At 45.0% G+C, this 22,327-nt stretch overlaps 2 protein-coding genes across 9 annotated transcripts; one reads left to right on the top strand and one right to left on the bottom strand.

Annotated features, from left to right (window-relative positions):
- The first annotated feature begins 10,726 nt into the window (after nucleotides 1-10,726).
- LOC104587585 (proline-rich receptor-like protein kinase PERK3) lies at nucleotides 10,727-16,101 on the top strand. 8 transcript variants are annotated; one of them, XM_010245250.3, is made up of 8 exons: nucleotides 12,192-13,065; nucleotides 13,211-13,409; nucleotides 13,491-13,729; nucleotides 14,228-14,354; nucleotides 14,416-14,505; nucleotides 14,607-14,790; nucleotides 14,877-15,009; nucleotides 15,563-16,101. In XM_010245250.3, the coding sequence occupies exons 2-8, from the start codon at nucleotides 13,256-13,258 to the stop codon at nucleotides 15,812-15,814; spliced, it is 1,179 nt and encodes a 392-aa protein (XP_010243552.1). In that variant the 5' UTR covers nucleotides 12,192-13,065; nucleotides 13,211-13,255; the 3' UTR covers nucleotides 15,815-16,101. The 8 variants fall into 8 exon arrangements, with proteins under 8 accessions (XP_088755761.1, XP_088755757.1, XP_088755756.1 ...); XM_010245251.3 differs by having other exon boundaries at nucleotides 12,275-13,065; nucleotides 13,494-13,729; XM_010245252.3 differs by having other exon boundaries at nucleotides 12,278-13,065; nucleotides 14,434-14,505.
- A 1,470-nt stretch (nucleotides 16,102-17,571) lies between these two features.
- LOC104587583 (zinc metalloproteinase aureolysin) lies at nucleotides 17,572-19,533 on the bottom strand. Its single transcript, XM_010245249.3, has 2 exons — nucleotides 19,279-19,533; nucleotides 17,572-17,893 (listed from the first exon to the last, which is right to left on the bottom strand). The coding sequence occupies exons 1-2, from the start codon at nucleotides 19,326-19,328 to the stop codon at nucleotides 17,701-17,703; spliced, it is 243 nt and encodes an 80-aa protein (XP_010243551.1). The 5' UTR covers nucleotides 19,329-19,533; the 3' UTR covers nucleotides 17,572-17,700.
- Nucleotides 19,534-22,327: the final 2,794 nt, after the last annotated feature.

The raw sequence follows: 22,327 nt of genomic DNA on the forward strand, positions 1-22,327 counted from the left end.
TCACAGGTTTGTGAGGCTTGGGGCCTAATATAGTTCGTGCTCCTCGCAGGGAGCTCGGGTTCTCAGTAGGGAGCTCGGGTTCTTAATAGGGAGCTCGGACTCTTGGTAGGGAGCTCGGGCTCCTTTTAGAGCGGTCTGGTGGAGTTCGGGCTCAGTAGTGGGCTTGAATTTGCTTTCGGTGCTCTCGTCGAGCGTTCTACTGTCCCGAGTTGCTTGTTTTTGCCACGTGTCGGGTGATTGCGAGGTCGGGCCAAATTCCCCTTCATCAATTGCCCCCCACTCCCTGCGACAAGGGTCCTGTCTTGGTGTGGGGAGTTCGTAAGGTAGCAGGAGGGTTTTGGTCCGTGCTGAGGGCTCTCGCTTTAATTTGATTTTCAAAAAAGGGCGCGCGTTTGGGAGACGTGATGGTAGTCGTTCGAGAGTTGGGCTGCAGACGCTTTTATTGCGAGGAGACGTGCGTCGACACTCCGTCAGTTTCGAGAAGGTGCGTGCTGACACCCGTCCTCTGACAGGACGTGTGTGACGCCTCGTCAGTTTCGGAAAGACGTGCGCTGATTGGCCTCGAAAGACGTGCGGTTTAGCGCAGTTGTGGGCCGTTGGATTGGCTTCGATCTGGGCCGTCGCTTTCTGGCCGCTGTGGATATAAATAGCGCGCGGGGGGGGGGCGTCCTTGCTACTGTTGTACCTCTTGAGCTCGCGCCTAAGTTTCAGTTCGCGTCTAGGCTTTTCAGCTCGCGTCCCAGGTTCCTTGCTTGTTCGAGCTTTCGTGGTCTACTTCAGTCTTCTTCCCGGGTGAGTGCTTTTGGAATCCCGTTCCATTCTCTGATGTCTAGTTCGGAGGGTTCAGACTGTTCAAGCGGGTCTGGTGTAGGTTCTACGAACCAATTTGCATCCCCCGGTAGTTCAAGCGAGCCCGATGTAGGTCCTGAGGAAGGGGTTGAGCCTACAGCCCAAGGTGCTTCGGGTAGGTTGGCGTCCACCTCCCGTCGTGGTCGGGTTGTAGATCAGTTCGGCCCTTCGACTATGATGCCTGAGGGACTTCAATCCCTCATAGACTACTACGACTTGCCCGGGGAGCACGCCTACTTCATCCCTACGGGTAGCTTCCCTTGGGAACATGGTCTTGATGAGATCGTGATTTTCCGGGAACAGCTTGCTGCGGGGCTGCGACTGCCTTTTCATCATCTTCTCGTCGAGGTTCTAAACCACTTCGGTGTGACGGTCGGCCAGCTTCACCCGAACTCTATTAGGAATTTAGTGGGGACGATCTCCTTATTTTGTGACGAGAACTTTCCTTTGGATTTGGAGATTTTCTCCTCTATTTTAATGCTGAAAAAGCAAGCGGGTCCCCTTCCTGGGCGTAGGCGGGCATACTACCTGTCTCCTCGCCCAGGCTTCAAGCTTTTACACGGACTCCCTAATAAGGTCCCGACGTGGAAGCGGGACTATTTCGGGGTGCGAAGTGCGCTGGGGTGGCCGTTTCAGACCGGCTGGGGGATGGCCGCTCCCGACTCCGGCATCACACTCGATAAGGAGATGGTGAAGGGCCTCCGACAATGGGCGCGGCTTGGGTTGGAGTGTCAACGGTATCTGACGGAGGCCAAGCTTATTGCTGCAGGCCTGAGTTCGGGTAGGTTCTTTCCCTAGTGATCCTGTCTGCTCTTCTTTTACGTGTCTTACTGATGCTGAACTCCTTTTCGCAGGTACGATGGACTCTCGAGGGACCCGAGGTGGGCACTTGTTCCAGGGCATGAAGAGGAGAAAACGGGTGGCTAAGCAAGCTCGCGCCGAACCACCCCAGGGTGCGGAGCCCGAGGTGCCGGACTATCCGATGGAGGAGCCCGAGATGGTTCCTCCTATGCAGGAGCCGGCGGGGGCTCCTTATGCCGAAACCACACACACAGGGGCTCCCGCTTACTCCGAGTCTGCCCATACGCGAGTTGGGCCGTCGGGTTCGGAGGCACCGGGGGACTTCAGGAGCGTGCTGTCGCCTGTTCATGCTCTTCAACGGAGTAAGGAGGCGATGTTTCCCGAGGAAGTTGCGGCGTGGACCGAGCTCCCTCTACACCAAGTGGCCTGTCGTGCCGTTACTCATGCTATGGTGGTAAGTGCTCCCTTCTTTAGAGTTCTTCGGCTTTTATTCTTCTATTCGTTCCTTTGATCCCGTTTCCCTTTGATAGGTGAACTCTTCTATTCACGCCTTAGCAAACCAGGTGGAGAGATGCTCGAGGCAGGCGCGAGCTGCCGAGGAGGCTGCTCGAACTGCCGAGGAGGCTGCTCATGCTGCTGAGGCTGCTCGCCTCGCGCGGTCTAGGCTGCTCGAACTGCTCGCCTCCCACCGCCATGGGAGTGGTGGTGAAGCATATGGCGGAATTGAAGCTGGACCTGCAACACCAGGTCGAGTATCTTCAGGAGGATATCAGGGAGAGGACTCAAATCTTCTCTCAAGGCATCGAAGACGCGAAGAAGAAAGCTGTCAGTGATTATATTGCTTCGCCGGATTTCGATGATCTGATGGTGGACTCCTACAGGAGGGGTTTCAAGCTAAGCCGGTGGATGATCCGGAATACGTACCCCGAGCTCGATACCAGCGCCATATCCACTTCGCGCATTACTCAAGAGATGGCTAATGCTGCGGATGCCGAGCCGGACTCCAAGGGGGAGGCAGGTCCTTCGGGTGTTGTCGAAGTGGCTTCTGATAATGATGAAGTAGCCCCTGGCTTGTAAAATGGATTTTTTTTTTTGAATGTACACCTCTATCTGAAATGAAATGGCTTTTTGTTCAAGTGCTGGTTGTCCTGTCTTCGAGCTGCGTTTTTTGCCGAACTGACCATTTCGGTCCTTCAGTTCGTTTTCTATCTAGGCTTCGGGGTACTTGCCTTGGTGGTTTATAGGTAGTATCTTCTTAAGTTGACGACGTTCCATGCTTGGGGTACTTGTTTTCCTTCTAGGGTTCCGAGCTCGTATGCTCCCCCACCGAGTGCTTTCATTACTCTGTAGGGTCCTTCCCAGTTTGGTCCAAGTTTTCCTACGCCGGGTTCGGGCACCATGACCTTACGGAGAACCAGGTCGCCGACGCGGAAGTTCTCTTCTTTACTCGCGCGTTATAATACCGAGCTACCTTTTGTTGGTAGGCCGCAGTTTGGATGTGCGCGAGGTCTCTCACTTCGTCCAGTAGGTCGAGGTTGGTGTGTAACTCGCCCTCGTTTGTCTGTTCATCGTACGCTTCTAGTCGCAACGTAGGCACTTCGATTTCCGCCGGGATCACCGCCTCGGTGCCGTAGGTGAGGTTGAAGGGGGTCTCTCCTGTGGCGGTTTTTTCCGTGGTTCGGTGAGCCCATAGAACACTTGGTAGTTCATCTGCCCACAAACCTTTGGCTCGGTCTAATCGTGCTTTCAGTCCGCGGAGGATGGCTCTGTTCATTACTTCTGTTTGGCCATTTGCCTGCGGGTGTGCGACCGACGTGAAGTTCTGACTAATTCCCATACTTTGGCACCATTCTTGGAACTTGATATCTTCGAACTGTTTGCCGTTGTCGGAGATCAGTACCCGAGGTAGCCCGAAGCGACATACAATGTTCTTCCAAAAGAAGTTTTGTATGTTTCGGGCTGTAACTATTGCCAAGGGTTCAGCTTCTATCCACTTTGTGAAGTAATCTACTGCCACCACTAGGAATTTTCTCCCGCCTGTCGCTGGTGGGAATGGCCCCAGGAGGCCGATGCCCCATTGGGCGAAGGGCCATGGGCTGGTGAGGTATTTGAGGTCGGCAGCGGGTTGATGGTGGATGCTGGCATGCTTCTGACACTTGTCGCATTTTCTGATGAGCTCGATTGCCTCTGTCTTCATCGTTGGCTAGTAGTATCCTTGTCGAAGTGCTTTTTGGGCAAGGGCTCTGCCCCCCCAGGTGTCCGCTGCACAAGCCTTCATGGGTGTTGCGGAGTACCAGCTCGGCTTCGGCTGGGCGCAAGCATCGCAGGTAGGGGAGCGTGTAGGATCGTCGGTACAACTGTTCGTCTATCATGACGTATTTGGCTGCCTGGCACTGCACCCTCTTGGCTGCGTTGCGGTCCGCGGGGAGGGTTCCGTCTAGTAGGAAGCTCGCGAGTGGGTCGATCCAGCTCGGCTCTGCTTCAGTGACGGGAGCGACCTCTTCTGCCCCACCGAGAATGCTGGGCCGAGGTAAGTCCTCTATGTACACGGTTCTCCTGGCGTTGTGGCTCGTGCTAGCTAGTCGGGATAGGGCGTCGGCCTCAGCGTTCTCTGACCTCGAGATTTGCTTGATGAAGTGTAACTGGAAGTTGAGCAGAGCCTCCTTTACTTTTGCCAAATATGCAATCATTGTGAGCTCGCGCGCTTCGTATTCGCCTGTAACTTGGTTGACCACGAGCTGGGAATCACTACAGATAACCATGTGCTTTGCTCCAACCTTGTGCGCTAGGTTTAGCCTGGCTATCAGTGCCTCGTACTCCGCCTCATTGTTGGATGCCGCGAACTCAAAGCGTAGTGCATATTCCAGTTTTGTTCTGCTCGGGCCGCGTAGCACTATTCCAGCCCTGCTGCCTTGTTGGTTCGAGGAGCCATCTACGTGAAGGATCCAGGGCTCCTCATCCCAGTTCGCGCTTGGTCTAACCAGGAGGGATGCCACACTGGCTGCTACGTCACGGGGTTCGGACTCGTTTGGCTTGGGAGCTCCGAGTTCGCCCGAACTAGGGATCTCGGGCTCGACCGGCTCAGGGGCTTCGAGGCTAAACGTGCATTCTGCGATAAAATCTGCCAAGGCTTGGGCCTTAATGGCAGTTCTTGGCTTGTACTGGAGATCGTACTCACTGAGTTCGATGGCCCACTTCATCAGTCGGCCGGAAACCTCGGGTTTGAGTAAAACTTGTCTCAGAGGTTTGTCAGTCAGGACGATGACGGTGTGAGCCTGGAAGTACGGGTGGAGTTTCCGTGCTGCTACCACCAGTGCATACGCTAGCTTTTCTATCTGCAGGTACCTTGTCTCTGCTCCCTGCAAGATTTTACTAACATAATATATGGGTCGTTGGACCCGGTCTGCTTCCTTTACTAGTACCGAACTGACCACCTCATCGCTAGCCGAGAGGTACAGTTCTAAGACTTCGCCTTCCTCGGGCCGAGCTAAGGTTGGCACATTGGCGAGGTAACCTTTTAGCTCATCAAACGCGAGCTGACAGTCTTGGGTCCACTCGAACCCTTTGCCTTTGATTGCTTTGAAGAAGGGTAGGCAGCGATCTGTCGACTTGGACATGAAGCGACTTAGAGCGGCTATGCGGCCGTTTAGCCTCTGAACTTCTTTTATTTTCTGAGGTGGTCTCATATCTAGGATTGCTTTTATCTTGTCCGGGTTGGCCTCGATACCGCGCCGATTGACAACGTAGCCTAGGAATTTGCCCGTGGTGACGCCAAAGTCGCATTTGATGGGGTTCAACTTCATGCTAAACTGACGCAGGATTTGGAAGACAGAGTCCAAGTCTTTTATTAGTTTTTGTGAAAACCTTGTCTTGACGACCATGTCGTCTACATAACACTCTATCTTTGTTCCAATCAGGGGCCGAAACAGCCTATTTACAAGTCTTTGGAAGGTTGCCCCGGCATTTTTTAACCTGAAGGGCATGACCTTGTAACAGTACAGACCGAACTCGGTTATGAAGCTGGTTTTTTCCTCGTCGGACTGGTCCATCCGGATTTGGTTGTAGCCTAAGTAGGCATCCAGGAAGCTTAGCAACTCATGTCCCGAGGTCGCGTCCACTAGGCGGTCGATCCTAGGGAGGGGGAAGCAGTCTTTCGGGCAAGCTCGGTTCAGGTCGGTGTAGTCGACGCACATGCGCCACTTGCCGTTCGTCTTTTTCACCTGCACAGGGTTGGCCACCCAGCTCGGGTAATGGACTTCCCTTATGAAGTTTGCCTCGAGGAGCTTCTCGACTTCCTTGTCGACCGACTTCCAGCGCTCTGGGGCTAAGTTCCGTTTCTTCCATCTAACGGGTCTGACTAAAGTGTCAGTGTTAAGTTTGTGAGTTATAAGGCCAGGGTCAATACCAGGCATATCGGCCGTGGACCATGCAAAAATATCTAAATTTTGAAGTAAAAAACTTACCAGTTCGGTCCGTAGGGGTTCTTCAACGGAAGCACCGATCTGGAGTGTGCGAGCTGGGTCCGTAGGCGAGGTTGGGATCGCGACTGTTTCCTCTATGGGCGAGGCTCGTTCTTCGCCTTGTTCCGCGGGCTGCTCCAGATCGAGGTCGCCGGCTGCCTTGGTCTTTTCCTTTAGGGCGGCAACGTAGCACTTGCGGGACTCGAGTTGGTCGCCCCGCGCTACCCCCACACCGAAGTCCGTAGGGAACTTCATGGCCAAATAGTAGGTGGAGACCACCGCCTGTAGGATATGCGTGATTGGCCGCCCTATTATGGCATTGTATGGGGAGGGGGTCGCGACCACCAGGAAGTCATGGTTGAGTCTGACCGCGCAAGGCCACGTGCCGACTTCCACAGGCACCGTTATTTTTCCGAGGGGCCTGACTTCCTCTCCGCTAAAGCCCACCAGGGGAGTATTTGCGGGCTTTAGTTCGCTCCTCGGCAGCTGTAGTCGATCAAACGCCGATTTGAAGAGGATGTCCGCCGAGCTGCCCGAATCTACGAGTACGCGCCTAACCTCGAAGTCGCTGATCCTTAGTTTAATGACAAGCGCGTCATCGTGAGGGTAGCGAACTCCTCGCGCGTCGTCTTCTGTGAACAGGATTGGCTCTTCGGTCTTTGGCCTTTTCGGAGGGTTCCGCTCCTCGAGGACCGCTTCACGAACTGAAGTCCGGGCTGCCGCCGATGTACACCCCGCTACCACTGAACCTCCCACAATTACATGGATGGTTCCCCGAATTGGCCTCTCTGCCGGAGGCTGTCGCTGCATCGGTTCGGCAGGCCTGCTGCTAGTTTTGGGGGCGTCCTTTTTGTGCTCACCTGGCCGATCCGCTTTATTGCTATTATTGTTGTGCTGTACAAAGTTTCTTAAGTATCCGCGACAGATGAGCCCCTCTATTTCGTCTCGGAGGTTATTGCACTGCTCGGTACTGTGACCATGGTCCCTATGGAAACTACAATACAAATTCTTGTTTCTTTCGTTCGGATTTCCCTTTAGGCGAGGTGGCCATTTTACGTACGGGGCGTCCTTAATAGTCATTAAGATTTCGGTCCGCCTCATGTTTAGTGGCGTGTAATCCATCCGAACTGGCAGGGGAGCTCAGAACGACTGGTTCGGTTTCGGGTCCCGGGCCGAGTTTTTTCGGTCGGCTGAGTTAGAGGGCTCGCCATCCCTCTTTCTTTTCTCGTTTCCGCCCTCGGTTCGTTGGTTGATTTCCTCCTCCGTCCTCATGAACTTGTCCGCGAGCTTGAGGAACTCGGCCACGGTCGCGGGCTGGTTAGCTACCATGTGCCATTTGAACTCCTTGTGTGTCACCCCTCTTTTTGCTGCGGCGAGCTGCACCGCGTGGTCTAACCACGGTATCTGTAAGCATGCTTCATTGAATCGTTTGATGTAGCCCCGTATGGGTTCTCCTTCCCTTTGGACTACCCCGAAGATGCTTTCCTCTGCTCTGGGGTACCGTTTGCTGGTGACAAAGTGTGTAGTGAAGACCTGCACAAACTGAGCCCAACACTTTATCGACCCGGGGGCCAGGTTCTTGTACCAAGTGCGGGCTACCCCCTTGAGGGTGGTGGTGAAAGCCACGCACATGCATGATTCGCTGGCTCTGGCGAGGTGCATTTGGGACTGGAAAGCGTCAACGTGGTCGTTGGGGTCGAAGGACCCGTCATACTTGTCTAGAGGCGGGAGCTTGAAATCTCTGGGCAAGGGGACTGCCAAGAGTTCTGTCGCGAGGGGGGAAGGAACTGAGAGAATCGGGGCAACTCCTACCTCGTTCGAGCTTGTCTCGCCTTTGCCTCTAAGCTCCGACAGGATGCGGGTGGCGGTTCGTCGACATCGACGGTGCCTTCGCTGCTGAGTGGGCCTTGTACTGGCGTTGTTGGCCTCCGTGTTACCGAGCTCGATGGGCCCGGAGTGCTGGTAGTCCGCTGTTGCCAGTGCGCCGAATCGGTTTTCCACGAGTGGGAACTCCGGTTTGGAGCCCCGAGGTGCCGATCTCGCGAGCGAGGTTCCCGACCCGCCTGCGAGCTGTGAGGCGGGGATGACTTTTCTCTCTCTCCGGCCTGGGGACGAGGCCTGGCTGTTTGGTGGGTTCTGGGGCCTGGAGGCCTTTCCTTGGTGGAGGCGCCCATCCTGCGGAGAGGCCTTGACCGGCTTCGGAGCAGGGTGGCGAGGTGGAAGTAGTGGTTGGTTCGGTGGCAGTTGGGGGAACTGCTGTTGATAGTGATACTGGGAGAGGTTGTGCAACACTTGGTGCTGGTGAAGCTGGTGTTGCTAGAATTGTTGCATCTGGGCTTGCATTGCCTGCATGCACTGCATCAGGTCGTCCAACCGATTTTGGCTAGCTGCCAGGGGGACGGCGGTTGGTTCAGTGAAGGTATTCTCGATGGGGAGAGGAAAGGGGATGTTTGTGGCAGGAAGGTTTACAGGCGCCACTGCTTGTGGTGTATTCAGATTGGGAATTCCGTCCACCGAGAGGGGGATGGTGAACTGCCCAACACACACCATGGGAACTTGAGGCTGTTCCCCGGTGGTGTTTGTCTCTGTGCCGCGTCCGGCGTTGCTGGAAGAGGCCATGAGTATTGAGTTTTTCAGAGAAGAAGAAAGGGGTATGAGAGTTTTGGAGGGAGGCCTTTTGAAGCGTTCCCACAGACGGCGCCAATTGATGATGCACAATCCGACCGATCTTAGCTGTCAACAATCTTGCCTCTGAACTGAGTGGCAGGGACCTGAAACGGAAGGAGAAGAGAAGCTCCGGGGAGAACCCGACGTAAGGGCTCTGAAGCTCAAGTTAGAGTCTTTCAAAGGCAAGATAGACCTGATAGCGCAAAAGTTAGCATACCTCGTTCCTGGGGGGGGAGGAGCCTTTTATAACCACCTCGTGCACTTACTTCCAGGCTTCTGTCAGATCGGGCATGATTACTTCTGAACTCCTGCCAGTTCGGATGTCACTTCCTCTGGCCGGACAGAACCGCCACTGCTCCTTTTGTCGGAGCCGTCTCTACGGCTAGTAACGACGGTGGCAAGTGGCGGTAGCAGGAGGCCGTTTGAAGTGCGGCTGTCAGGCGTTAGATCCCAAATCAGTCAGGTGCGTCACCGTTGGATACGGACGTCCTTGGTGTCAGGTACGCTTGGTCAGCCTGGTGTTTCGGAAGCGAAGTGTTGGAGTGGCGAGCGAGATGTCTTGAGTTCGGTTTGGGGAGTGTTCCGAGCTGCCATGGGCCAGCTCGGGTCACAGCTTTGTGAGACTTGGGGCCCAATATAGTTCGTGCTCCTCGCAGGGAGCTCGGGTTCTCAGTAGGGAGCTCGGACTCCCCGTAGGGAGCTCAGACTCTTGGTAGGGAGCTCGGGCTCCTTTTAGAGCGGTCTGGTGGAGTTCGGGCTCAGTAGTGGGCTTGAACTTGCTTTCGGTGCTCGCGTCGGGCGCTCTACTGTCCCGAGTTGCTTGTTTTTGCCACGTGTCGGGTGATTGCGAGGTCGGGCCAAATTCCCCTTCATCAATGTTGTTCAGAACCGGTCAACAGATAATCTAAACAGATAATCAGGTGCATATCTTCCTGAGCTACTGGTATGGCTATTTAATCATATTGTGGGAGGTGGGGGAAGGGATTGAAGTCACATATTTGTTGGCCTTGAGAATGACAACAGTGGAAACTGTGAGATGTGAAGAATGATGGAAGCCAAAAACGTGAAGTTTCGAACACTTGGAACCATTCCATCTAGGTGCTTTCCTGTTGATTATCGATGCTTAACAAAGGAGATCTTGGTTTACAAATGTGGGTCATGATGATCTGGACCTTTCCTCTGTTAATCACCTTTTTCGTTTGATTTGTTCCAACGAATAAGGCTGCAACTTGAGCCGGGTTGGCCCAAACCAACCCTAACCCAACCCATTGGGTTGGGTCAGGTTGATATTTGGGTTAGGGTAAGGGTTAGGGTTGAAATTCATGAACCTGACTTTACTTCAGATTGGGTTAGGGTTGACCCCTTAGGCAACCCGATCCAAATCGAACTCGACTCTACAGTACATGCCATATATAAATATATGTTATATGTATATAACATACATTGACTTGTTTAGGTGCATGATATTTGTATAGCCCTCAACACATAGTATCATGTATTTCTTTTAAGATAATCACTTCACTTAATCCTAATTAGAAAGACTAAAACTTTAATAACATTAATTTATGTTTTTTGAAAATTTTATTCTTCATCTCCTCTATGTTGTTTGCCGCCCAAGAAAGATCTATCATAAGTCATAACACTTGTTTTTCTGAAATATGTACCAAAAGAACAAAAAAAAAAAAAACGTTAACAAATAGTACTAATGAAACATAGGATTAATATATGTACTGAAAGTTGAGTTAAGATCTAAAATCAAAAAATTCTGAGGTTTTAAGGGATGGGAAGAAGGTTGGATTGGGTCCAGCCCGAAATTGACTTTGGGTTAGGTCAGGTTGGGTTAGGGTTGAAGGAATTTAGTTAGGGTTAGGGTTAGGGTTGGGTTGGTTGGGTTGAAGGCCGAATTGGGTTAGGGTTAGGGTTGGGGGTTTAGAACTTAGGGTTGGACTAGGGTTGGCCTCAACCCGACCTAACCTGGTCCGACTTGCAGCCCTACCAATGATGCTTGGGGTAGGGTTACCCCAGGCTTGTGTAGGAATGGCAATGGGGCGGGGATCATATTCCCCATCTCTGACCTTGGTTCCTACTCGGAATAAAAATCAACCTCCATCCTCGATCCCTGATAAAGATGGGTTTTTGTTGGGTCCAAATCTCCAAAATTTTTAAATTAAAAGCTTTATGCTTTTTAAAAAACAGATTTACAATATAAGTGTATTTTGATATATAATACAAATAATATTGCAAATGTATATATTTAATATATAGAATCGAGGTCGGGGCAGGGCAAGGAATTCAATCCCCATCCCCAATTAGATATCACTATCAATCTCCACCCCTGCCCTGGTCCAACCAAGGCAATCTCCATTCCCAGGGAGGACAGGAAAATTGCCATCCTTAAAGCTTGTATAGCCTGCAATGGGATTCCCTGAAAGCAAAAACGCTATACAAATTCTGAAAGCATGGTAATCTAACCACGTATTGAGAACATCTCTATGAATTTAACATTCATGAAAATATTCCCACTATGCAACTGGATGCTATGTGTGCAGAGTTCGCTTGCAGGAGATCCGGGTTCGTATAGCCCAGTTCTGTTATTTCCTTTCGTATCAAAAAAATAAGTTCCCACACGTGAATATATGAGGCTGAGTGTTTTGGACTTTTCCATTTATGAACTGGATGCGTGATATACCTCCCCAAGGACCAATAATCCAGTGTTTGTAATGATAAAGTTCAAGAAATCAATATAGGGGTTTTTTTATCTTTTAAAACATGTACCCATGCTAGGGTCTTCTCTTTATCAAAAAGAGGATCTGCCCAAATCACGTCCATACGCCTCGGATCAGAGTAATAGCATATCAAACGGCCTGAAAATAGCTATAGATCTGCTTGGCTGGGGTAGCGTCGGAGATAATTGGAAAAATAACTGGAAAATGTGCCCCACTTTAACAAGGGCCCAGACACAACCAAACAAGGAAAACTCAGTTTGAGAAACCCACATTTCCCTATAAACCTTGTTTTCATCTCCCAACTTACTGTTGCAGGTCTGTCAACAGGCCTTTTCCATCAAGCCGTCAGATTTACAGAAGATTAAATTGCCCCTTCACACCAATCCCCTCTGCTTTCCAGCACAACCCAGAGATATAAGAGAACCACTCGGAAAAGCAGACAAGATAGATAAATGGTCAAGGGAGAAGAGAACAAATGAACAGCTCAATAAGAAACTTCACCCTGCTTTCCTTCATGCTATAAAATCAAGAAGATCTAGAATTGGAAACTGGGTTTCGATTGAATTTGCTCTATGATGTCTTGTTGGTTGTCATGACACCACTTGTGAAAGGGGCCCCTTCATACAGAAATGGCAAGTCACCCTTACCATACAGATGAACAAAAGGGAAAAGGGTGGACCCTGCAGACTCTGAGAGGAAAAGACTTGATTTTTTTTTTCTTGTTTATTTGAATTTTGAAGAACAGAAAAGATTTGAAATTGAGAGGCTCACTAGTAGCCTTTATTTGTTTATTTGCTATCGATCCCTTTCAATAATGATGCCTCAGAAAGTTAAAATAAGAGTACATTTAAAGTCACTTTTCTACCTGTCCATGCCACAGCCACAAGGTAAAATCAGGCATCACCTCACATGGGCTGGGTGATATTATGTTCTTTTCAGTCTGGAATTTTGGATAAACGATACCATAGAGTGGTGGTAGTAGCCTCGGTCCATTCTGCACGTCCAAAAGCATCCAAATGTACTGGGTACGAGTAATGATCTCATTCACTTAAACAAGGTTTCTTGTTCTGTTATCACCAATCAAATAATCATCTTAGGGTTCCAGTAATCTGGTCCAATCATTATGTAATCGTCTTTAGGGAACCGATTTGGAAAGTAAAATATGGTTAGATCAAAACTGGTGATGGTCAGAGAATGCATGACATAATGTTAAGAGATAATTGAACTTGGATGCTTTTAACTTTTTAGGAACCGGCCCCTCCAACCCCAAAGTCCCCAACAAAGTTTATATGTTGCTTGTCATTTTCCATATATTTCCTGAAGAGTGCGATGTTTTTCCAACAGAGGGGATGATTCTCTGGCATCATATTGGAGGAAATGCTGGAAATGGGACAGTAAAGTGGGGTATTTGCAAAGTTCAGTGTGTTGTCTTCTAATTTCCTTAAGTTTTATTTGGCCGTAAAAGTAGTGCCCAAGTCAAGTCTTGAGTGTTGCAACGTAAAGCCCACACCACATGAGGTGGTAGGACTATTGATCATGTTTGCCCAGGGACACTGCTACTGGTATGAAAAATGGAACTCCAGTTTTTCTACAGGTCTTTTCTCAATGTATCATCACCATAATTGCTTTGAAGATGGGCAAGGGCAATATATCCAAGTTTTGTGTCAACCCATTTGATTTTACTTCTTTGGCTCATTTACTGTGCAGGTTCCATGTTTGAGTCTGTGGAAAGAGACGTAAAGCTCCTGCCAGATGTCCAGGCCATATGGAGCCATGGTTGCTTGTGCTACAGGGGGGATTGCATTTTTTGTGACGGTTACTTGTTTCATATGGTTCTGTAGGTCACAATGTAAGAAGCACCGGAACAGGAATTCTGAGACAAGCTCTTCAGACCCGTCTGCAGTAGGTAAGACTGTTTTGTGTAAGTCAATGGAGACTCTACTATGCATGTGTCCAAGTAATATTTGCTTCTCTCTATTGAAATCAGCAGTGGAATCAAATAGAAGACATGGGTTTAGTTCTGAAGGAGCTACTTCAATACCTGAGGTGCAGGGAGTGAAGCAATTCACTTTGGAAGAGTTGGAGCAAGCAACTAAGCACTTCAGTAAAGGCAATCTTATCGGAAAGGGTAGTTTTGGTCTGGTGTACAAAGGCTTACTTAGTGATGGGACAATAGTGGCAATCAAAAGGCGCCAGAGTGCCCCTCGACAAGAGTTTGTAAATGAGGTATAACCACTCTCTTGCATGTAAAATGTAATTCATCAGATGCTATGTGCATTTAACATTTTGTGGACATTCCTTGTTGAATAAACTAAAAACTTCTCCTTGCTTTTTTTCATTCTTCTTTTAAGTTCAGAAATTTTAACTCTTATTCTCAACTCTCTCGAGCATGATCCTAGACCCATAACAGAACTCTAGATAAATGTATTAAGATCAAGGTTCTTCTGGGCACACAGACTCTGTCAACTTGTGGATCCTTTGTTGTGTGAACAAACTCTGGACATTCTTTAGTTTGCTTTTTCACAGTCAAGGGCCACTGTTCCTACATGCATTACTAAAATAATTAAGAATCAGCATCTCTGAATTGAGTGTTTCACATCAAATTTATAAAATCTCTGAATGTTTGAAAAGTGGAGCTAAAAATTGTAAATTGTTCATTGAGATATACTCACCTGAATACAAAGATTTGGCATGGGAAGTGATATGATCTATGTGACCAAACAGGTACTTCATCTTTCAGAGGTCAAGCACCGAAATATAGTCACTCTTCTAGGTTTCTGCCAAGAAGATGGTTCTCAAATGCTAGTTTTTGAATATGTACCAAATGGCAGTCTGAGCAGCCATATATATGGTAAGTCTCAATTTGTAAAACCTATTGATACTGTTAGGACACATTAATACATGTATGCTAGTATTTTGTTGTTTGTCAGATAATGGACAAGAATCAATAACAACACTGGAGTTCAAACAAAGACTATCCATAGCCCTAGGGGCAGCTAAAGGTAGATCCTAATAAAATATGACCAAGATTCTTCTTACCTTGCCAAGAAAATGATGAATTGGAGAAAGAATAAGTTTATGGAAAGAACCTTAAAATGTGCAGGTTTATGCCACTTGCATAGTCTCATACCTCCTGTTGTACACAAGAACTTCAGAATGTCCAACGTCTTAGTCGATGAAAACTTCATTGCTAAAGTTGCAGATGCAGGGATCTCAAAACTACTTGAAAGAATTGAAGATCCCAGTTCTTCATCTCAAACTGGTGGCAATGTTTTCCAAGATCCCGAGTATCTTCATTTCCCCTATCCGTATTATATAGTTGATGTGAGTCTTTTCCTTTGTTTGATCAACTAACTATGGATTTATTTGTTAGGGTAAGAGAATCAAGAACATTCTCTGAAATGAGTGATGTGTACAGCTTTGGGATATTTCTTTTGGAGCTCATAACAGGACAAGAGACATTAAAGATCAATTCCTTGGGATCCCATGAAAGCTTGATGCAGTGGGTAAAGAAGCATCCCCTATGTACTTTTTCAGTTTTTTCCTTAAACAAAATTGCTCAGTATTTGGTGGTAGAAATCTAGAATAAACACTATAGTGATGTAGAGAGCATATTAAAATTTAAAACTCCAAGCAAACAAGACTACCAGAAATCTACACATTGAATTACCTCTTACAGCACTGTCTTTGACATCTAAATGCCCTCCCAAGTAATACATGCTTGGAATTGGAGCTTGGAAAACGATTTGCTTCATTGGTATGTTTAAATCGTTTTGTTCCAGAATAAAGGCAATTGTTGCTAGTCTTTGCAAAATGGTTTTCCATCACCAATTAAGAATTGATCCTAATAAAAAAAAAAAAAAAAAAAAAAAAAACATAAATTTTCACATTGCTATTATTCAGCAGCCAAAGTCAAGTTAGGTTCTATTTTTGGTCAGCTAAAAAGTTTGTATATTCATTTATAGCATATTTGCATGTAACCTCTTTATTCTTATAAAATATTCATATGCAGCCTTTTATTCTCTGCTTCCTTACTATTTAAGTCCCCTCTTTGTGAAGGTAAAATCATGTCTGCATTCAAACAATTTTGTGGACCATCGGCTAGCTAGTTGTTTCACTTTAGAGGGAATGAAGAATTTGACAAGGTTGATGTTTCAATGCATGAACATAGTTGGAAAAGGGCGACCCAAGATGGACATGGTTATGTTGGAGCTTGAACGAATACTAGAAAATGAGATGACATTGACAACAGTCATGGGTGATGGAACTGCTACAGTTACTCTAGGGAGCCAATTATTTACTTCAGGGTGAAATTAAAATGAACAGTTCCATGTGTTTGTTTTTTACAGGCCTAAATTCTAAGAATGTAATGTAGTCATTTACTTATAGGCTAGCTCTGGTTTAATTTCCCCCGGGAGTGTATAAAAGCAATCACTCATTGCTTCTCTTGAGGGTAAGAATGCAAATTACTATTTGATTATTTTTCAACGATGTGGAAGCTTTTTTACATATGACTTTTTAGCTTCATGATTGATGGCTAATATAGTTCAGTTAGTATCAAAGTTATGAAATCAGAGATAATTCACTGCAACCAAAAATGTAGTAGTAAATGTGCATCAATGTTTTATATTTTTTTCCACAAAAATTGTAGCATATTTCAACATCAAGAATTTTACACCCCTTTTGAAACTGGAAGTAGCAATTTTACACCAAACTAATAGCAAGAAATAAAATGGATGTCAAAGCTAAGGACTTGATGCAAGTATAAGTGAATTGATAAAACAAGTAAACGGAATCTTGAAAGACCTACACGATAGGGATCTATAAAGAAATCTTATAAAGGTTCTACAGACATTCACATTCTTAAATGTCCAGCATAAATGTTCTAGAAATCTTAATATTTACAATATAATTCATCATTCACAATTCAAATTATAAATCTCAATGGTTCCAATTCAAATTTTAAGATTAAGTTGTTTTCGGAAAAAAAATCTTATCATTAGTGTGAATCTTATAATTTGATTTATGAAGTTTACAAGCCATCCAATTCAAATAAATTTAGCTAGGACTATTTCTTTACTTTGCCATTTACCCTCTCTTTTTGGTTTTAATTTTCCCCAATAAACTTTAAGATTTTAGTGTGCGTGTGTGTGTTGTTTTGATGATTTTTTTAAGAAACAGAAATTATCTTGCAATTTATGATATAATTCATAATTGAATTTGATTTAACCTTTTCTACAGTTTAAAAGCTTTTCAGAACATTGCCTATTGACTATTGTCCTGAATCAGGTACATGTGCTACCAAATATCAGTATATAGACCAAAAAGAAAAACAAGAAAAGCACATGAACAACTATTTATGCATATATTGTTGTCTTTCTTTCTTTCTTTATTTATTTTTCTTTTTTTCTTTTTCTTTTTTTTTTTTTTGGTTTGAAGAGCAGAAAAGACTTGAAATTGAGAGGCTGTCTTTTATTGTAAAAGGTTTGTATTGGGGTGAGATGGCAGGGGCTATTCTCACAAAATACATTATTTAAAACAACCTTGTGTTTGTACTTTTTTGATTAATTAATGAATCTATTGCATTCTGTTACTGATCTAAAACACACACATATACACATTGTTGTCTTTCAATAATGGTTAAAATGTGGTAATCGTAGTGAAGAAACTTTTGATTAGAGATCCAAACCAACGATTACTCCAAAAAAGCAAGGTTCTGAATGGAAGATTAGTTTCCAACAGTTGCTAATTCTGTTTATCAACTATAAAAGCTGAGCATTCAGAGCCCTAAGATTTTATTCTTTTCTTTTTGAAGACTGTGATAGTGACTAGAAAAAATAAAACATCTCCCACCGTTCAGAACAGGGAATGTAAAATCGGTTCATGTTACACCTGATGACAAATCTGCAATATAAATGAGAAATGACATTTTTTTCCCTTTTTTTTGCTTTTGATATATGATAGCACCACTAAACTGTAGCATAGAATCGTTCTACCATCCTTCTCTTTGTTGGATTCTTTCAAGGGCATTTATGTCATTTAAATATTTTTAGTAAAGTCCATAACTCTTCAGGGTGGGGATTGATTTTTTTCTTGACATCCCAAACTTTTCTTAAGGAAACAAAGATGTTATATTTTTTACATGAACAACTTTTATTGAGTAATTCCAGAAAAAAAAAAGAACTAATAATTATTTGTCATATACGAATATAATCTTCCAAGATGTGGCTCCTCTTCTCTAGGATTGCATTCCTCCTCCAATTATCAACAGCTCCATCAACTGTTGCCTTTGCATTGTATACTTCTTCAGCAGAGAACTTGTGTTCTATGATACCCAAAGGCCCTGGTTGCAGTACCTTTACTACAGTCTCCATGTCTTGTTCCAGCTGCCTGTAAATCAAGCGAAAGAAGGAAACCATGTGAGATTCTGACAAAAAACATGGCCTCGTTTGATAGGGAAGCCATATAGGAAATAACAAGCTATATTGATCCAGAGGGAGGAGAAACAAAGAAAAAGTACACACTGGTTATGTTGATTCAAATTCTCTGCAACTGTGTTTCTAATTTTTCTTTTTTTGTCAAGAATCAAGGATATGGCTCAAACCTTGCAAAATTTCCTATTTCTGAAAGATTTACATTTTCCTTGAAATCAACATTCTAAACCTTGCAAGAGACCAGAAGTACCCAACAATACACAACTATTACAAGGGAACCTTCAAAACTTCTTTAATCCATGATTTTATCCCCAACTATACACCCCTGTCCTGACAAACAGTTTCACACATAGACAACTAGCTTTTGTTGGTCTCTTACATATAACAAATAAGGTAGTTAGACATTTATACCCAAAAGCTAGCAATCTATGGACATCAGAAATACAAGATAGCTTCTAAGAGACTAAGACATCTTATAAATGCATGTTTAAAGGGCTGAAACAACAAATTGTACTTCTAAATTCCTCTTAAACCCTTCAATGACCTGTAAAGACACAGATATTTCCCTCCTCCACCTTATTCCAGGAAACTGAATTTTAGCTGCCCTTCTCTGGCATCAATTCTTCTAGTTTAAAAGCCAACAGATCTAATCAGTGTTACACGGGCTCTCCTATTCCGGAACCACTGAATCTTGAGGGGACGTTTATGTGTACATATTCCAATATACTTAATGAATTCCATCTTCATTCCTAGCTAGCAAGGATAAATCTTCAGATTTACTGATGCAAATTATACTAGATAATATGGTGATGTAATTCACAAGATATGGAAATATTTTTTTAACTATAAATACTGATTTTGGTTGTGTCTCCTAGTCTATGTTTATTTCCCCCTCTTTTCTTCATCTTACCAAGACAAATTCCAGTATGATAGCTGTTAAGAGCTAGAGGCAGTAGTGCAGTACTCTAATTTGGTCGATTCAAGATAAGGCACTTCGAAGTTCGAAGAGTCCACTCATTTGGTTCGGAGAAAACCCCCTAGAATTAACGAAATACGTAGAACTCAAACCTCCATTTCCAAAGTGGGTTTTCCACCAAAGTCCAAACAAAATGGTTTTCAATCCTTCAAAAGCCCTAACAGATTGAGAATCAAAAGATTCGATGTTTATCGGACACCGGTTTTATCTGACTACGGTACACGGGAATGAGCGTGACAAGAATGGAAGATCTTCCTAGATAGCAGTCGTGATCATCACTTCCAGAAAAAAATAATGAAACTAACGGCAAAGCAAACAAATAAAGAAAAAGAAGAACAGATTTCAGAAAGAAATGGTAAATGCACCTGAAGAGCCTGGAGAATGGCAGGGAATTACCAATCCGTGCGAAAGACATCGCATCGACACTACTGGGAAAGCAAGAAAATGGTCGGAGACTCGGAGTTTCTCAAAAGGAGTACGAGGAGACTTTTCTGTAATTTAGGGCGTCGGATATTCTAGTTAACTATCGGCCGGATCCCCAGTGATACGTCGGCAGCTGTCCAGCCGCATGTGAAGCTGCCAAAACTACTAGCTAGGGTGTTCAATAAAAAATCGAACCAAAACTTTTTTTTTTCTTTTTTGGGTAAACTATCGAACCAATTATAAGGTTGCGTTTGTTTGGGTGTAAAAGTATATGGATGGATTTGAACACCGGATAATTTAAAATTTGTGAACCTTTACGCGTGTTTGTCCATGTAAATTAGGCTCCTTTTGGTTTGTGCAATAGGAATATTCTAAAAATATTCTCTTTTCCTTCATTTGTTTTGAGGGAAATAGAGGGATGGAATGAGAAAAATATAGGATGTCATAACCCAAAATCTTAGATTTGGAGTCGTACCAAAACCGTGCAACTCCGGTGGAAAATTTTGAGAAATCACCGTTACAGAAGCAGTGTAGAGTAGTGGCGGCGGCTTTTGAACCCAGATCTACTACCTACTTTCGAACCTAGAAGTAGAGCAGCGGCGGCAGCTTTTGAACCCAGATCTACTACCTCCGTTCGAACTCAGAAGCAAAGCAGCGGCAGTGGCTCTCCTGAACCTAAATCTGCTACCTCCCCTTTTTGAACCCAGATCTTTCTTCTTCTACCCCCCCTTTCGAACCCAAATTTGCTACCTCCGTTCGAACCTAGAAGCAGAGCAGTGGTGGCGACTTCTCCTTCTTCTTCTGCTACCTCCCCTTTCAAACCCATATCTGCTACCTTCCCGTTTGAGCCCAGAAGCAGAGCAGTGGCGGTGGCTTCTTCTTCTTCTACTACCTCCCCTTTCGGACCTAGATCTACTACCTCCCCCTTCAAACCCAAATTTGCTACCTCCCCTTCCTCCCTCTCTCCTCTTTTCTTCGTCATAGTATTTTTCCCATTTATTTTCTCATATCTAAAACCAAACAATGGAAGTATAATTTTTTACACTTTCCCATCCCATCCCATATTTTCCCATCCCATCCCACCCAAATCTTCTCACAAACCAAACAGAGCTTTAGGGATGACAATTTTCCCCATCCTTGGCGGGGACCCGACTTCTCCAATCCGATGGGAATAGGGATGGGGATTGTTTTGGCAGGGTGAGGACGGGGATTAATAGGAATTCCCGATCGAGGTCGGGGTCGGGGATAGGGATGGGGGTTACTTCTATAATCGAGGTTAGAAACAGAGAATATGATCCCTGCCCCATTGCCATTCTTAATGTAAATATTATATCAATTTTATCGATATTGTATTTATATAATCTCTATTGTGAGTGAAGAAGTTTTACATTGATTCACGATTTTCATCCCAACGTAGTAAAATTTTACATTGATCCTCATTTACATATAAATCTTCGAGTGAAGTTTTACACTAATCTATATAAATGCAGCCTAAAAATCTGAACCGAATTCACTTGCAAAAACCAAATCAATTGTAAACAATACAAAGATGATCCCATCACTACCCACCCAACCTTATCTTGACCATACTCTCCAACAAATATTAAACTGTGACTAACTCCACATTCGTTTTTGAATCCTTTTTTTTATCATTATGTTGTGTTTGGTTTGAAAGAGAAGGTAGGGAAACCTATATAAGAACAATCTTTCCCTATCATTCCCTTTAAACCAAACATATCCTTAGTTGACAAAAACTTATTCCATGGTTTGAAAAATAATTAAAAGATCCTTAGGTTTCATTTGTTTGAGGTGTAAATACAAAATTACTCCGATGTAAAAGAAAAATGGCCAGACATGTTAGCGCAAAAGATGAACCGGTCAGATGTTACTTTATATTGTTGTACATTTGGAAGAATAGTGTAAATCATGAGAGTATTTTTTACATGCGTTTGGAATTAATATGGGTGTTCATGAGGGGTAATTTGGTCTTCCAATGATATTACAACATGTGGCATTGTAGAACAACGGAGTGACACATCGGCATCATGTAAATAGACCCTAGGAGCACCTCGGACACTTCACAACTGCATCAATGACCTTGGTACCATCCTAGTAAGTCGAATTGCAAATAACTAGGCAAGACCTCAGGTCGGCATAAGAGTTGTCCTCTAGTAGGGAGTTACTAGACCGCACACCATCAATTGGCGTCGTCTATGGAAAACACTACACAAAAATCATACTCTCACACTTCCTTTCCAAATATGTCATCAATGGCATCTTCCAACAACACTCCAGTCAACAACCCTATTAACAACAACAACTCGATTACATGGGGGCAGGACCAACCCGCTATGCACCCAGAGATCCCCTTTATGACTATTGGGTAGTTTACCATGCCCTCGACCCTACTAGGCGTCCCCGTCATGTAGAATCCCAACTTTTCTCTGCCCAATGTGAATATGCCTCGCCCATCATGTATAATTCAAATTCAAAATCTGAGTTTGTCAAACCAAGTTAATACAATTCATGCTAAGCTTAGGCAAGTTTCTAAGTGGGTTTGGATTTCTTTTTCACTTGTTTTAGTTGTATCTTTCATTTGGGATTTATAATCCCATCTAATATACATTTGATTCATTTTTATATGGTTAGAGAAAAATGGCACACACAAAAGGGATGCAACTTCGGTTAGGTTAGCCTGAAACCCAGCCCAAAAACGTTTGGTCGATGTTTGGATTATAAGTAGGTAGGGTTGACTTTCCCAACTCAACTTTCACATCGAATTGGGTTAGGGTTGACCCTTTCGGCAACTTGATCCAACCCAAACCCAACTTACATATGAACTATGGCCTTGCTACATACAATCATAATCTATCTTTACTCAAGCCCTAATCTTTAATGACAAGTTGTCATTTTATGTTTTATTATTGATAATTTCATGATTTTAGATTTTCAGTAGGAGACCTGTCATAATTCACATAAGTCTAATTATTT

This window comes from Nelumbo nucifera, chromosome 3, assembly GCF_055504915.1.
Source record: "Nelumbo nucifera cultivar China Antique chromosome 3, China Antique-T2T, whole genome shotgun sequence".
NCBI lineage: Eukaryota > Viridiplantae > Streptophyta > Magnoliopsida > Proteales > Nelumbonaceae > Nelumbo > Nelumbo nucifera.

What these genes read in the sequence shown, in the direction of transcription:
- LOC104587585 (XM_088899631.1), top strand. Translation starts at nt 13,256, where the DNA reads ATGTCCAGGCCATATGGAGCCATGGTTGCTTGTGCTACAGGGGGGATT. An exon ending in AATGTTTTCCAAGATCCCGA is followed by an intron (nt 14,791 to 14,876) that starts GTATCTTCATTT and finishes TTTATTTGTTAG; the next exon opens with GGTAAGAGAATCAAGAACAT. An exon ending in ATGAAAGCTTGATGCAGTGG is followed by an intron (nt 15,010 to 15,562) that starts GTAAAGAAGCAT and finishes CTCTTTGTGAAG; the next exon opens with GTAAAATCATGTCTGCATTC.
- LOC104587583 (XM_010245249.3), bottom strand. Translation starts at nt 19,328, where the DNA reads ATGTCTTTCGCACGGATTGGTAATTCCCTGCCATTCTCCAGGCTCTTC. An exon ending in CCATTCTCCAGGCTCTTCAG is followed by an intron (nt 17,894 to 19,278) that starts GTGCATTTACCA and finishes CTTGATTTACAG; the next exon opens with GCAGCTGGAACAAGACATGG.